This window comes from Ranitomeya variabilis, chromosome 3, assembly GCF_051348905.1.
Source record: "Ranitomeya variabilis isolate aRanVar5 chromosome 3, aRanVar5.hap1, whole genome shotgun sequence".
NCBI classification, from domain to species: Eukaryota; Metazoa; Chordata; class Amphibia; order Anura; family Dendrobatidae; genus Ranitomeya; species Ranitomeya variabilis.
Window position 1 is genome coordinate 699013432 of NC_135234.1, and position 15308 is coordinate 699028739.

At 39.8% G+C, this 15308-nt stretch overlaps 1 protein-coding gene across 5 annotated transcripts in view; it reads left to right on the plus strand.

Moving 5' to 3' along the window:
- Nucleotides 1-428: 428 nt before the first annotated feature.
- POSTN (periostin) overlaps nt 429-15308 on the plus strand; it is an 85500-nt gene continuing 70620 nt past the window's right edge. For 3 of the 5 annotated variants that reach the window (XM_077298189.1, XM_077298188.1, XM_077298190.1), the window contains exons 1-2: nt 443-623; nt 2352-2450. In XM_077298189.1, coding sequence (XP_077154304.1) covers nt 502-623; nt 2352-2450 — 221 coding nt within the window. In that variant the 5' untranslated portion in view covers nt 443-501. Of the gene's footprint in view, nt 624-2351; nt 2451-15308 lie in introns of all 5 variants that reach the window. The other 2 variants (XM_077298187.1, XM_077298191.1) reach the window with 2 other exon arrangements.

A 15308-nucleotide genomic window follows, 5' to 3' on the forward strand; every position in this document is an offset into this window, starting at 1 on the left:
AACATTCTCTCTGCCAATTTCCTTGAAAACTGTATGTGAATTATACCTAGAAGAAATGATGCTGTTCTGAAGGAAGTGAATGCTCACTCCAAATATTGATTTGGGTGTGGTAACAGATGGAAAAAAGAAGGGAAGAGCCTATATTTGCTTCATGCCATTGTCAAGTAAAGTGAAGCAAGATGATTAAACTTCCAAAGTCTACAAATATGCTGCAATTATTTGGAAGGAAAATGATTCATATATGAATTAGTCACAACTGGAGCAGAGAAATATTTATTTTCCTGGAAAGGAAAAAAAAAAGTTGCACTTGGCTTAAAGTCCTGTAACTTCTTAGCTGATTTCAGCAGTGGCTGATTTTTCCTGGAGGGTGGTACATTAGTCTCAGGTTGATCCACTGCTCCCCTCCCACAGAATTCCAGGCTGTATATAAACTGTGTGCAGCTCTATAACACTTGGCAGTTCTCCCTTTCAATTTACAGGGAGCCTTTGGGGGACTAAACAATGAAGGTTATATTTTTATCAATCTTTGCCATTTTTGTACTGTCTGCATTTGACCGTGCAGACAGTAATGGCTACTATGACAAGATCTTGTCACACAGCCGCATAAGAGCCAAAAAACAAGGGTAAGTATCATGACTTTTCCTTATGGGTTTAAACATACAAAACTTTTTAATATTATTTTTTTGTTCTGGGGAAGCAGAACTAATCATTCCACAGTTAATTTAGGTTTTTAAAAACAGACGTAGAAAATTATGAAAGTGAAAACTTTTAATTAATTTTAGCCTTTTTATTGTTTGTTTGTTATTTTAGCTTTTGTTTAACATAGATCTCAAATAGAAGATAAGTGAGAAAGAGGAAGGAGAAGGTATGAAAGATAATACATAGATAGAAGACAGATAGAGGGAGGGATAGATAGAGGCAGGGATGGATAGATAGAGGCAGGGATGGATATATAGATAGATGTTAGATAGAGGGATGGATAGATAGATAGATAGATAGATAGATAGATAGATAGATAGATAGATAGAGGAGTCGATAGATGATAGATAGATAGATATTAGATAAATAGATAGATAGATAGATAGATAGATAGATAGATAGATAGATAGATAGATAGATAAATCGATCGATAGATAGATAGAGGAATAGATAGATGATAGATAGATAGACAGATATGGGATAGAGGAATGGATTGATAGATGGATAGATATATATTAGATAGAGGAATAGATAGATAGATAGATAGATAGATAGATAGACAGATAGAGGAATAGATAGATAGATAGATAGATAGATAACAGATAGATAGATAGATAACAGATAGATAGATAGATAGATAGATAGATAGATAGATAGATAGATAGATAACAGATGGATAGATAGATAGATAGATAGATAGATAGATAGATAGATAGATAGATATTGGATAGACAGATAGATAGATAGATAAAGGATAGATAGATAGATAGATAGATAGATAGATAGATAGATAGATATTGGATAGATAGATCTATAGATAGATAGATTAGGTTATTCCTGGAATTTCATCTGAAATCTTTGCCTAATATGTTCTTTTAATTTTTTTTTAGACTATAAATTGTTTTATTGCCTTTGAAGTGTATTTTGTTAACTAAATTTAAATGTGTCTTGAAATATCGATGCCTGGAGTTTTAGCAGAGCTACAAGTGTCTTTTGTGCCCTGTAATAACATAGTGCAAACTTGTGATTAATCTTATCTATAAAAACTGGGTACAAAAACCTATGTATGTATTGTGTATAGATGTGCAGAGATCTGTGGCTTTCTATGTGGACCGTAGATATAAGGACTTGTTGCAGCGAATCATTAATTCAGACTTGATTGCTTTAGTGCCAACTCCTATTGTGACAATACAGTAGCAGACTCCAGTTCAGTAGTGAAGGATGGTATCTGCGGAAGGCAGAGTGTGAACTGTCCCCTTAGCACCATGTTTGCATAGCTGTGCTTGGTTTCCTCCACACTGGAGATGGATCTTAGTAACCCTAATTGCATTTCATTGTACTGAGAGCTCTGTAGACAAAGAAACAGCCATAACCTCCCTGAGCACATGGTGTTTTTACAAGGTTTGCTTCAATGGTAATGGATGGGAGACCCCAGCAAATAAAAAGCAACTGTAAAGCACACAGTAACATGTTCCAGGGCACCTGGCGGTGACCGCTGGGAGGTTAGCAGCATAAAGCCGCCTTTGTTTCCTCATTAATGTTCTGGGATAGGGACGTGCGGAAAGTGACTTTACAGAAATCCTAGTTTCATTCATAGTATAGTAATTATTACATCTAAATTAAATATTTTTTTTCACTTTATTCCCTTTTAGTCCAAATGTCTGTGCTCTGCAACAAGTCATGGGAACAAAAAAGAAGTATTTCAGTACCTGCAAAAACTGGTACCAGGGCGCCATCTGCGGCAAAAAAGCGTAAGTTGTGTTAGCGATTTCAGAATTCATTATTTTACCTGCTGCTTTTATAAAACATAAGCTATAATGTCTGATTTGCCTACTCACCCTTACTACTGTATATAGATACAAGATGATTAATGGACAGTGGCCCGGATGTTTCAGGCTCTGCTGTACAGTCATGGCCCTTCTTGTGGGATCACACTGTTTACTGAATGATGGGGTCTTTTTTTTCTCTTTTTTTACAAGATGTATTTTCTGGTTTCACTTTTTAAACTATTTGTATAAAACAAGACTTTATGGCATAAATGAGAACTTCTAGGGTGAGAATCCAAATTGACAGCGCTCCAGTAATACGCTCAATAGTATGGAAGACTAAAACCAAGCATATTTATATTGATTTTGCCAATTATATGGAGAAAAGCTTAATGGCTCCGACATGATGAGTAAATGTAAAGTGCTGCGGAATATGTTGGCGCTATAAAAATTAAAATTATTATTATTAATGACCCAGAAGCAATTAGTGTAAAAAACAGTATGTAGGATGTATTAGTTAGGACAAAAAGTGGGTGTAAAGAAACCAGCATTCCTTGGATACTGTGTTAAGATATTTGGTTAGGTCAACTTACCAGATGTTATCTCACTGGACTGGACTGGTGCCACTGCTTTTCTCTCTGTCTGGTGCCCCTTATAAATTGCAGTATGTATATATAATTTAGTGTTAAAATCAAGGAGGAACTTCACTATGAATACACCGAATTTAAAAAATTTGAAGATAAGATGCTCAAATCTTATCAGATGGAATAGAATAGTTCCTGCGACGTTATAAATTTGATGCCACTCTCGATGCATATAAGATGGATTCGTTACCCAACCTGATTACTAATATACAGCATATCCTTTAGTTTTTAAGGTCTTACAATAGGACTAGAGACTAGAATAAGATTTATATGGCAGCCTATAGTATATTGGCAAGCTAACAATTTGGCGGTTGCCTTAGGAAAGATCATTTTCAAAATTTGCAGTTGGGGGAAAGAACTGATTGCCCCAGGTCCAGTTCCCTGCACAAATGGCTAGTGATGCTTTTTCCATGAATTATGTTATTACATTGTCTATTGAGATGAATAGCCATTAGTGATGAGCGAGTGTACTAGGGTAAGATGTTTTCCGTACATGCTTGAGTTGTAATTGAGTATTTTCGTCGGGTTCTAAAAATTGCTCAAGTCGCAGCAGCTGCATGTTTCGAGGCTCTTCGACAGCCGCAAAACATGCAGGGATTTTCTGTTTGTTAGGCAATCGTGCATGTGTTGCAGCTGTCGAACAGTGGCGAGACATGCAGCTGCAGCGACTCGAGCATTTTTATTGAGCATGCTGAAAATACTCGATTAGGACACGAGCATGCTCTGATAGCACCTTACCCAAGCACACTCGCTGATCACTAATAGCCATCCATTTTATTCAAGAATGGCTCTAGTTTGCCACCATCATTGCTGCTCATATATAATTAGGCTCAGACTGGCCCGCGGGGGACCAGGTGAATTCCCCGATGGGCCACTGTGCAGGAGTTGGAACCCACTGATTAATAGAGCAGTGCTTGACACTATACACTTGATTCTCTGTGTAGAGACAAAGGCATGATCCAATCAGTCATAAAACAGACAACCCCATATAATATTATACAGACACAGAAGATAATCTGATAATTTACTTAACATTTACATGAAGCCGAACACTGGGACCCTAGGAAGAAAAAGAGGGGATTTTCAGCACAACCACCAATAAAAAATTAAAATTCCTTTTTGGTTAATCCATTAAAAACCAAAGTTCCTTATGAAAAAAGCAAATCTGATGTGTTTCTGGTATGGGTAGTTTCTAGTAGTGGGTCCGCAGAGTCACTTCTACAGGTCGGCCCATATACCCCATTCCGACACTGTTTGGAGGGGTTATAAAAAGTTCCTAAGTCTTTAGATTCTTTATTGACACTTTTAGGCAGCTATCATATAAGTTAATATCTTAGACGTGACACGGGACAATGTCTTTTCTGTGGGAGGAGAGCCCTACTAGCTGGATCTCCACAAGGAGAATTTTTCCCTTGTGTGCCGCCATAATCCAGATTGACAGAAATACACCTAGTTTCTAACTCATGGATTGTCTAGTTTCTCGGATCTCATTTTTAAATGCCCTATTAGGAAATTCTGACTCAATAGAAGGGAAGTCAATCATCCATAACCTCATCTATTTACTGGAGAAAGCTGCCAGGAACAGTGTCTTAAAACAGACAGTCAATTCATTTTCATGGGCACCCTGTAATAATGAAATTCCCATGTAGAAGGGAAATTGAATACTCGTTTCCAGATCCTCCTGCAGATTCTGGTTGATCACTGGAGATCCCAACAGCAAGACAGGAAGGTTCTGTATTCTACTTATTCGGTGAAGAAAAAACACAAAAATTGAGCTTGGTTTAAGTTGGTATACATGCATAAACGCATGTTCACATTGGCCATAAAGTATACAAAACCTACAAGAAATGAAATGAGCAAAAACCCTGTTGTAATTAAATAAGTAAAAAGCAAAAGTGCATTTAAATAACTCAGGGTTCTTAGTAATACTGTTTTTGATCAAAAATAGCATAAAAGCCATCCCACCATCGAGAGGGTGACTCCGATCTGGACAGTCCTATGCTGTCTAATATAAAAAACCTTACCATGTGTCAGAGTTGACCTCAGTGTGAGAATAAGGTCAGACAAAAGGAACGGTTCCCGACCTATGGACACAAGTCTGGGGAAGCCTTTAAATATAATTTCCAGCTCAGGAAAGGGAGGCCACACCCTGCACAGAATATAAAAATACAAAGAAAAAACACAAAAATTGAGCTCGGATTAAGTTGGTGTACATGCAGCACATAAACGCATGTTCACACTGGCCATAAAGCATACAAAACATACAAGAGAAAAAAATTGCAAAAACCCTGCTGTAACTAAATAAGTGAAAAGCAAAAGTGTGTTTAAATAACTCAGGGTTCTTAGTAATATTCTTTTGATCAAAAATAGCATAAAAGCCATTCCACCATCAACAAGGTGACCCTGATCAGGATGATCCTGTACTGTCTTTTTTCAGTGAAGGCAGCAGCCTCTCCCCATATAAAACTAGATCAAGATTGAGATTTGATACATTACAAATAAAATGCATATCTTTTGGAAAAATTTCAATAGAAGGATATTTTGGGATTACGTGGAAGAGCTACTTTGTACTAAATATGAAGAAAGTGTTGGATTGCTGTTAGGTATTTGCAAGATTCTGTCCTGGAAATGTGTTCATCTTGGGATAAATCAAGAGTTAAAAATCAAAAAGTTTTTAAAATCATCTTTAAAATGTGCAGTAAGGAAGTAAGACTTATAGCAGCACGTTATCTACTTATGGGATATTTGGTTAAGGCCACTGGTGGAAACATATGGCTCTCCAGCTGCTGTAGAGATGTAATTCCTCGCGTGCCCTGATAGCCATAGGCTGGGAATTTCACAACATCTGGAGAATACGTTGAAGATGACCGATTCAGTCAATATTGGTTTGCAGCATTCAGATTTTACAAATATTCCCCAATACTGACAAACTAAAGTAAAATTGCGCTTTTTAAAATCTTGTTGAAATCATAGGTCTCTTCTAGTTTTACAAACGTTTTCCTAAAAAAGTTTTCCCTTTCAGAACCACTAGGGGGAAGTAGTTACGCTTTAGTCATCTCATCATGCTTTCTAGTAATTATATCCCTCTGGGCAGTGTCCATTTTAATGCTTTACATAATAAATACAAAAATACCAAATGTTAATTCATTATAACCTCTCTAGAGGGAAAAAATAAATAAATATTTATTCCCCTGCTACCTGGATTTTCATATCAGGCAAGGTGACCTTAGTGATGGCCATAGCTGAGGATGGGAGTATTAATAAAACAAAACAATATGTTGTGGCTGTGAAGGATGTAAAGGACTACCCTGGCCAAAAATAACACAAGTGCTCCAGATAAAAAAAAATTATTGCTGTCCCTTTCATAGATTAAGGCCACGTTCACACGCTCAGTATTTGGTCAGTTTTCTACATCAGTATTTGTAAGCCAAAATCAGACATGGAACAATCAGAGTAAAAGTATAATAGAAACATATGCACCACTTCTGTATTTATCACCCACTCCTGGTTTCGGCTTACAAATATTGATGTAAAATACTGAACAAATGCTAAATGTGTGATACACTCACCAGCATCTGTCAGGGCACAGTTGTGATTGTAGGTCGTCCGATACCTTCGAAATTGGGAAGGGGGTCAACCAATATTTTTGTCATGAATGTGTAAATAGCAGTGATCTGTTGTGATGTGGTGTATATATCTGCCATAGGGGCGCCTGGCATGGGGCAATAAGAATATGGGCTCCCACAGGGCCAACCCAGCTAACTATTGCCATGGGCTTTGTGAACTTTCACAGTAACAGCAATGTTGGTGAACACATGACAGTAAGATCCCTCTGAGATATAGGCTGGAAAGTCCTCCCAATATATACAGGACCTCTGATGTCCCCTCTGTATGAGCGTATGGTAACCCTAGCATGTGTGTTTATGGGGGAGTCAGGAAACAAAGCTTTCAGCTGCCAAAACATTGAGTAATTCACTCGATATCACAAGGTTATGCAAAAGCACGAAACTCAATGGATCTCCCCCTACTATGATATAATTTGCAAAAAATGAAATGTAAAATAAATATGATCCCCCTCCCTCTCCATGTACATACTGTAGACTACTTAGCGGTAATCCTCCCTACACTTTTACTACTTATTTTTAGGGGATCATGTAGCAATGTTAGTATGTAGATAGTGACTGCACTCCTCCAGATTCAGCGGGTTCAGCACATTTATTAGATATCCCATTACTGTGTGCATTGCTATTAGACATGTATGAACCTCGTAGGGATGACTTCAGAATACATAGCCACAGAGTGATATATTTCATTTATTGTCTCCAAGCATTAATAATTATTTATATGTTGTCCTATTATTTTGTGTGTTACATGCATTTAATATTTGCCTGGTAGAAAGCTGATTGGCAGCAACTTGTGTTTTCATGTGGGATTTTATCTCGCAGAATCTTTCATTCCTTGATATTGCTTTGACCTTTGGGGTCAAGTCAATCCCAATGAATCAGGAATGGACCTGTCAGCAGTCCGATCTGGTTCCTGTTATTAGAGCTTTATGGATGTTTAAAGAAACTTTAGACAAAGAAGCGGAAACCTTACATTGTGTAGTAGTTGTCACTCAGCAATCCATACAGTAGACATGATAATAATGAAGATGCATGCAAGGATCATATTGTATATCTAAGCAGGCTTTTATTCTTCTGAGCCACGCTATAGTCTCTAGTACTGCTATGGCAGGGGAAGTACGGTCATTCAGTAGTGGTATTTCTGCCTTGCTTGGTTTTGAATCTAATGAAGGGTGTCACCTACATGGAATTGTATGGTTTCCTCAAGCCTGTTGGAGCTCCTACTAAGTACTCTAGTCTTCCTTTACTCTAGTCTTCTCTTATACTAAGAAATATAATATTTCCTATTAAATTGACCTTACGCTGGCCATATATGCTGAATAGTCATAGGCTGAATGCTGGATCAGTGGCTGCTATCTCTCCCAGACACCTCCACCTATACAGAGAGTGATTGTGCTGTCAGAAGACTCTGGTGTTGGTTTATGTCTTATGGAGGAAGGATTTCAGCATTATTATTATTATTATTTATTATTATAGCACCATTTATTCCATGGTGCTTTACATGTGAGGAGGGCTATACATAATATAAAACAAGTACAGTAATCTTAATCAATACAAGTCATGACAGGTACTGGAGGAGAGAGGACCCTGCCCGCGAGGCCTCACAATCTACAAGGGATGGGTGAGGATACAATAGGTGAGGGCAGGGCTGATCGTGCAGTGGTTTTGTGGATCCGTGTTTACTGCAGGTTGTAGGCTTGTCGGAAGAGGTAGTTCATCAGGTTCCTTTTGAAGGTTTCCATGGTAGATAAAAGTCTGATATGTTGTGGTAGAGAGTTCCAGAGTAGGGGGGATGCACGGGAGAAATCTTGCATGCGATTGTGGGAAGAAGAGAGGATCGGAGGTTGCATGCTGGTAGGTATCATAAGACAAGGTCACAGATGTATGGAGGAGACAGGTTGTGGATGGCTTTGTATGCCATGATTAGGGTTTTGAACTGGAGTCTCTGGGTAATGTTGAGCCAGTGAAGGGATTGACAAAGAGGAGAGGCGGGGGAATGGTGGGCAGATAGGTGGATTAGTCGGTCAGCAGAGTTTAGAATAGATTGGAGGGGCACGAGAGTGTTAGAGGGGAGGCCACAGAGCAGGAGGTTGCAGTAGTCAAGGTGGGAGATGATGAGGGCATGCACTAGAGTTTCTGCAGATTCTAGATTGAGGAATGTACGGATCCGGGAGATGTTTTTGAGTTGAAGATGACAGGAAGTGGAAAGGGCTTGGATATGTGGTTTGAAGGAGAGATCAATGATTACCCCGAGGCAACAAGCTTTTGGGACTGAGGAGAGTGAGCAGCCATTTACTTTAATGGATAGGTTTGTTTGGAGAGTCGAGTGAGATGGGGGAAAGATGATGAATTCTGTTTTGTCCATGTTAAGTTTTAGAAACCTAGCGGAGAAGAAGGATGAAACAGCAGACAGACATTGTGGGATTTTGGTTAGTAGGGAGGTGATATCTAGTCCAGAGAGGTAGATCCGTGTGTCATCAGCATAGAGGTGACTCTGCAAGCCATGAGATTCTATGAGCTGTCCCACTCCAAAGGTGTAAATGGAGAAGAGTAAGGGCCCTAGGACTGAACCTAGCGGGACTCCGACAGATAGGAAGCGAGGTGAAGAGGTGGTGTATGAGTGGGAGATATTGGATGTCCGGTCTGTTAGGTATAATACAATCCAAGATAGGGCTAAGTCTGTAATGCCAATAGATGAGAGGGTCTGTAGTAATTGGGAGTGGTCCACTGTGTCAAAGGCAGAGGACAGGTCCGGGAGAAGGAGGACAGAGTAGTGTCGCTTGGCTTTGGCAGTCAGCAGGTCATTGGCGACTTTAGTTAGGGCAGTTTCAGTGGAGTGAAGCGGTCAGAAGCCAGATTGTCGAAGAGGGAGCAGGAAGTATATATGTGTGTGTGTGTGTGTGTGTAAATATATACACAGAGAGAGAGACAGAGTGAAAGAGGGAATGTTGCACTTAAATTCTAGATTACTTTACCTGTAGCCCCATGCTGTAAATCTTACATTACTAAGTAATGTAACTTGACCTTCTATGTGTGTCGGAAAATCTTGTGCAGTTCCTGTTGTAAAATATCCAGAGGAAAAGAAAACCCCTCTCCATGAAATTGTGATTTAAGATACTCCTTTAAAAATGCTCCATCTGTTTGCTGTTAAAATCACAACCTCAGACAAATCCTGCCTGAAAATTGGGGCACTGTTAGCGCATTTCACTTTCCAAGTAAATGACTTTGAAGTTAGAACAAGGAGATTATTTCTATTTATTTTATGGCTGAAAAGAATTGTTTGCCGGACAAAATTAAGCAAATGTATATTTGTACTGCTCAACATCTGATACTAAAGTTGGGGTTACATACCAAGGAATGGCAATATACAGAACATATGTTCTGCTTCAATAAAATAAGCCATTAAAAAAATGTAATAGATAGTGGAGTATTTAAAGGTAAGTCTGAGAGACAATAAATGGGGATGTAACTTCCATTCTCGACTGCATGTGGACTTAACGGTGGCTTTTCTGGTTCTGGAGGTATGTGGGCTGATTGTATGTGGACTGAACGGTGGCTTTTCTGGTCCTGCAGGTATGTGGACTGAATGTATGTGGACTGAACAGTGGCTTTTCTGGTTCTGGAGGTATGTGGACTGAATGTATGTGGACTGAACTGTGGCTTTTCTGGTCCTGCAGGTATGTGAACTGAATGTATGTGGACTGAACATTGGCTTTTCTGGTTCTGGAGCTATGTGGACTGAATGTACATGGACTGAACGATGGCTTTTCTGGTCCTGCAGGTATGTGGACTGAATGTATGTGGACTGAACAGTGGCTTTTCTGGTTCTGGAGGTATGTGGACTGAATGTATGTGGACTGAACTGTGGCTTTTCTGGTCCTGCAGGTATGTGGACTGAATGTATGTGGACTGAACAGTGGCTTTTCTGGTTCTGGAGGTATGTGGACTGAATGTACATGGACTGAACGATGGCTTTTCTGGTCCTGCAGGTATGTGGACTGAATGTATGTGGACTGAACAGTGTCTTTTCTGGTTCTGGAGGTATGTGGACTGAATGTATATGGACTAAACGCTGGCTTTTCTGGTTCTGGAAGTATGTGGACTGAATGTACATGGACTGAATGGTGGCTTTTCTGGTTCTGGAGGTATGTGGACTGAATGTACATGGACTGAACGGTGGCTTTCCCGTTGTAGGTATGTGGACTGAATGTATGTGGGCTGATTGGTGGCTTTTTCTAGTTCTGCATGTATGTGGATTGAATGTATGTGGACTGGTTGGTAGCTTTTCCACTTCTGTATGTATGTTGACTAAATGTATGTGGACTGAACTGTAAATTTTCTGGTCCTGCAGGTGCATGGACTGAATGGTGAATATTCCTGTTCTGCAGGTATGTTGATGGATTGTTTGAGGATTGATCAGTGGACTTACTGTTCTACATGCATGTGAAATGAATGATCTGAGAAGGACAGTTATTATGTTGAGGTGCTATTCTGATAGCTACCTACATGATCCCATTACAGACCATAACACGGACAATGTAATTATTTTAGGCACATTCTCATACAGTGAATGGGAAAAAACAATAAGAATCTATGCTAGGAGACATGTAAACTCCATGCAGCTATTACGCTAGGAACTTCAAACCCTCGGCCCTGGTGCCATGAGGTCATGATGACCACTAATATACTGTGCCATACCATTATATGTAGAGAGGAGTAGCGTCCATGGCATATTTCATATGGAGTTAATTATACAATTGATGATCTTGTTTAGTGAATATGGCAGACAGTTTCTGTTTTTACAAGTAATGTATTGAGATGTTAGGTGTAAGCTCCAGATTATGCAAATACTGATAATGTTACAATGCAATATCTGTCAAACTGATTTGCAAAAATAATATTTTACTAATATCAGCAGTATATTTTGCTAAAGGAAAAAATGTGGTTGTGTTGTGGCATGCTAAAGAAATTTTGCTAAAGAATTTAGCTCTGGGGGGGGGGGTGGTGCTGGTTCCCATTGTAAGGATCCAGGTGGTAAAAGGAGACCTATTACGGGAAGATAGTGTGCAAATTAACTCTCCCACATAAAGAGGCTTGTGTTATATAAGGCCAGCCTGTAAGTATGTCTCCATATACCAAATGGATCTCTTGGGCACTTGCTTTGACAGAGAAGTTGGGCTATAAACTGTTTGCAGGCCAAACTACCCAGGAGATATATTTCCAATGCCCACCCATAAGTAGGCCATACATTATATAGCAAGGCTTTTGAAGCTCTCCTATGGAATCCCCACCAGACAGACCCCACCCTCTGGGGTCAAAGTGCAGATCAAAATTAAAAATATTCCACAATTCACATTTTATTTGTCTTCTAAATATAATAGTAAGTACAAAATTAAAGGGGCAATTGAAGAGGTTCTCCAGTTAAAACAAGTTATGACCTATCCAAAAGGTAGGTGATAACTTGTAGATCAGTAGGAGTCCAACCGCTGGGATCCGCACAGATCAGCTGATTGGGGAATTTTTATACCTCGAGCAGCAGTGCGCATTCTCGATCTGTTCTCCATTCATTTCATATGGGGATGCCAAACACTTCCTTTGGCTTTTTCCTGGGGCCCCATAGAGAATGCATGAAGCTGCGGTTTGACCTGCCTTGTCATTTTGTAATAAGGATAAAAATTATCTGCTGGCAATAAAACTTCACCATTCTGCAGATCACTCCCAGTGGTCAGACACCCAGCGATCAGAGAGTTGTCATCTTTTTTCTGCATAAGTGATCACTTTTTTTTAACTGGGCAACCCATTTGAGTTGCAAAATCATTGCTAGATTGCAAGATTGCTACAGACATTTAAAGGTATGAGAAATTTGTAATCACTTCTATGAAAACTGCCTTCTCAGCCACCAAAGCCTCAAAATCCACTAGGGGCACCTCATTAGTGTCAACCATTGTTAAGTTCTGTGCCTCAGTCTCTACAATAGTGTGATCACTTTAGACAAACCAGTCTAGCAGAAGTGTCCAGGACATGATTTGCAAATGCTGAAACTTCTAGTGACTGAGTAGGATGTGACCTTTGATCTGAATATTCAGACTCATTCATTATATATTGTATTTTTCAGTTTTTGACCCTTTGGTTCCAAATGAACGCATGCATGCTGAAACTTGAAAGGCATTTTGCTGGGTTGATATCAATACTGGGTTGGAGATTCTCTATGTGAAAGCTTTCCCTGGGGGAGATAATATAAGCATGCTCAAACAAATATATAGCACCATATGAATCTTAACATCTCAGATTTCTCTATAGGTCTAGGTGGAGGATGGGGACTGAGTCTGTTCAAAATCTTTTCTAATGAGTGAAGCTGACAAGAAACATGACAAAAAAGAATTCCGACTAAGCCTTCAGGTTGGAATCAAGATCATTTACGGTCCTCTAAATGGATCATTACAAGTTTAGGCATTTTCAACTAGAAATAGAGCAAGAGTGTATACACAAGCACCAACAGAGAAAGGGATGCCAGCTCACGTTAATGGCACCATTTTCCTTGTCAAGTTGCATAGGGCTCCTCTTTCCGTAGGAGCTGCAGAGGGAACCAGATTGAATGTATAATCACCTTTCTATATATAACAACATTTTATCTCCAAATCATAACCCAGAACTAATTAGGTGGGTTACATGAAGTAGAACCAAGATAAGGACCCAAATTTCCATGTCTCTGCCCACCCCTTAAAGCTATGGATAATTCATAGATAGAAAAATAATCTACAATTGGTTTAGGTCTCAATCTTGGAAAATCTAAAAAGGATTTCCACTGAGAAATATGTTTAGATTTATTATTTAAGCAATGCTATATATACCATAGCCTAGTAAGCATACGTATAACAATGCCACCCTTTCAATGTCGGTCCCCGGTCACGTCAGCGCTTCATCATGTGACCACCAAATCTGTGACAGAGAAGGAGTCAATTTAGCTATTAAAATGAGCCAATCTGCCCCCCCCATACATTATATACTGACACGGGTCTTTCCTGTGTTGACAACAGGTCCAGGAGTGGATCTGTTGGGACCTGGACCTAACATTGAAAAGGAGCCACCCTGCAGCTTCGATAACAGGAATATATTGTTAAATAAAGAAAAGTGTAAATGACAAATCTAAAAAATGTTTTTTTTTCCAGAAGGCCAAAATGGACAAATGCAAGGCAAAATTGTTAGTCAGCATGATACACTTTAAATCTTCGACTTGTTATTTTACTTCAGGGATGCACATTACACTATATTTAGCCCAAACTTTTACTGGTCATTTGCTTTTTTGTCATGAATATTGTCATTTTATTATTCGCCTTCTTTATCTATATCCTTCCTTGTTTTGTATATATTGAAATGGGCCTTTAACTTTTAACATTTATCAACAGTTGGTCAGATAGTGGTAAAAAACTGTCTCCCTGCCATTTCTTCAGTGTCTGTGTCTTGGCTTCAACGGTGACATCACGTCAACAGCACGCATCACAACTGAAGCCAATCACTGAGCTCGGCAGCTCATACTGTCCAGAACAGTAGAGCTGCTGAGCTCAGAGATTGGCTGCAAATGTGGTGCATATTGCATATTAGGGGAACAGATAGGGCAATCTGTCACAAAGACAGGGATCGTCGAACAGTGTGCTGCCTACGTGGCGCTCGAGTCCGACACATCGCTGATCGGGTGGACAGATTACTGGGAGGGGCTGGTGAGGACCCAGCGGTCATTGTGCACATTGGCACAAATGACAAAGTTAGAGGTAGGTGGAAGGTCCTTAAAGATGATTTCAGGGAATTAGGCTGCAAGCTGAAAGCAAGGACCTCCAACGTGGTATTTTCCGAAATACTGCCTGTACCACGTGCCACGCCAGAGAGGCAACGGGAGATTAGGGAGTTTAATAAGTGGCTCAAGAATTGGTGTAGGAAGGAGGGGTTTGGGTTCCTGCAGAACTGGGCCGACTTCTCAGTTAGCTCTACACTAGGGACGGGCTGCACCTCAATGGGGAAGGTGCAGCTGTGCTGGGGGAGAAAATGGCTAGAAGGTTGGAGGAGTGTTTAAACTAGGGATTGGGGGGGAGGGTATTCATCTTATAGGAGGGGAAGATAGTGCAGATAGAGACCTGGGCACAAATAAGGAAGTTGGGGGTGGCGGTGGCATGGGGGGTGGGGTTAGAACAGTTAGTAATTTAAGAAAGAATAGAGGTACAGAGAGGAACATCAAGTGCATGTATACTAATGCCAGAAGCCTTGCCAACAAAATGGATGAATTAGAACTAATGTTGTTGGAACATAATTATGACATGGTGGGGATATCTGAAACATGGCTGGATGAGAGCCATGACTGGGCTGTTAACTTGCAGGGCTATAGCCTTTTCAGAAATGACCGTACAGATAAGCGAGGGGGTGGGGTGTGTCTGTATGTAAAATCGACCTTAAAACCCATCCTGCGTGATAATATAGGTGAATCTAATGAACATGTAGAGTCCCTGTGGGTGGAGATAAGGGGAGGGGGAAAAAATATTAAATTACTGATAGGGGTTTGTTATAAATCTCCAAAAATAATGGAA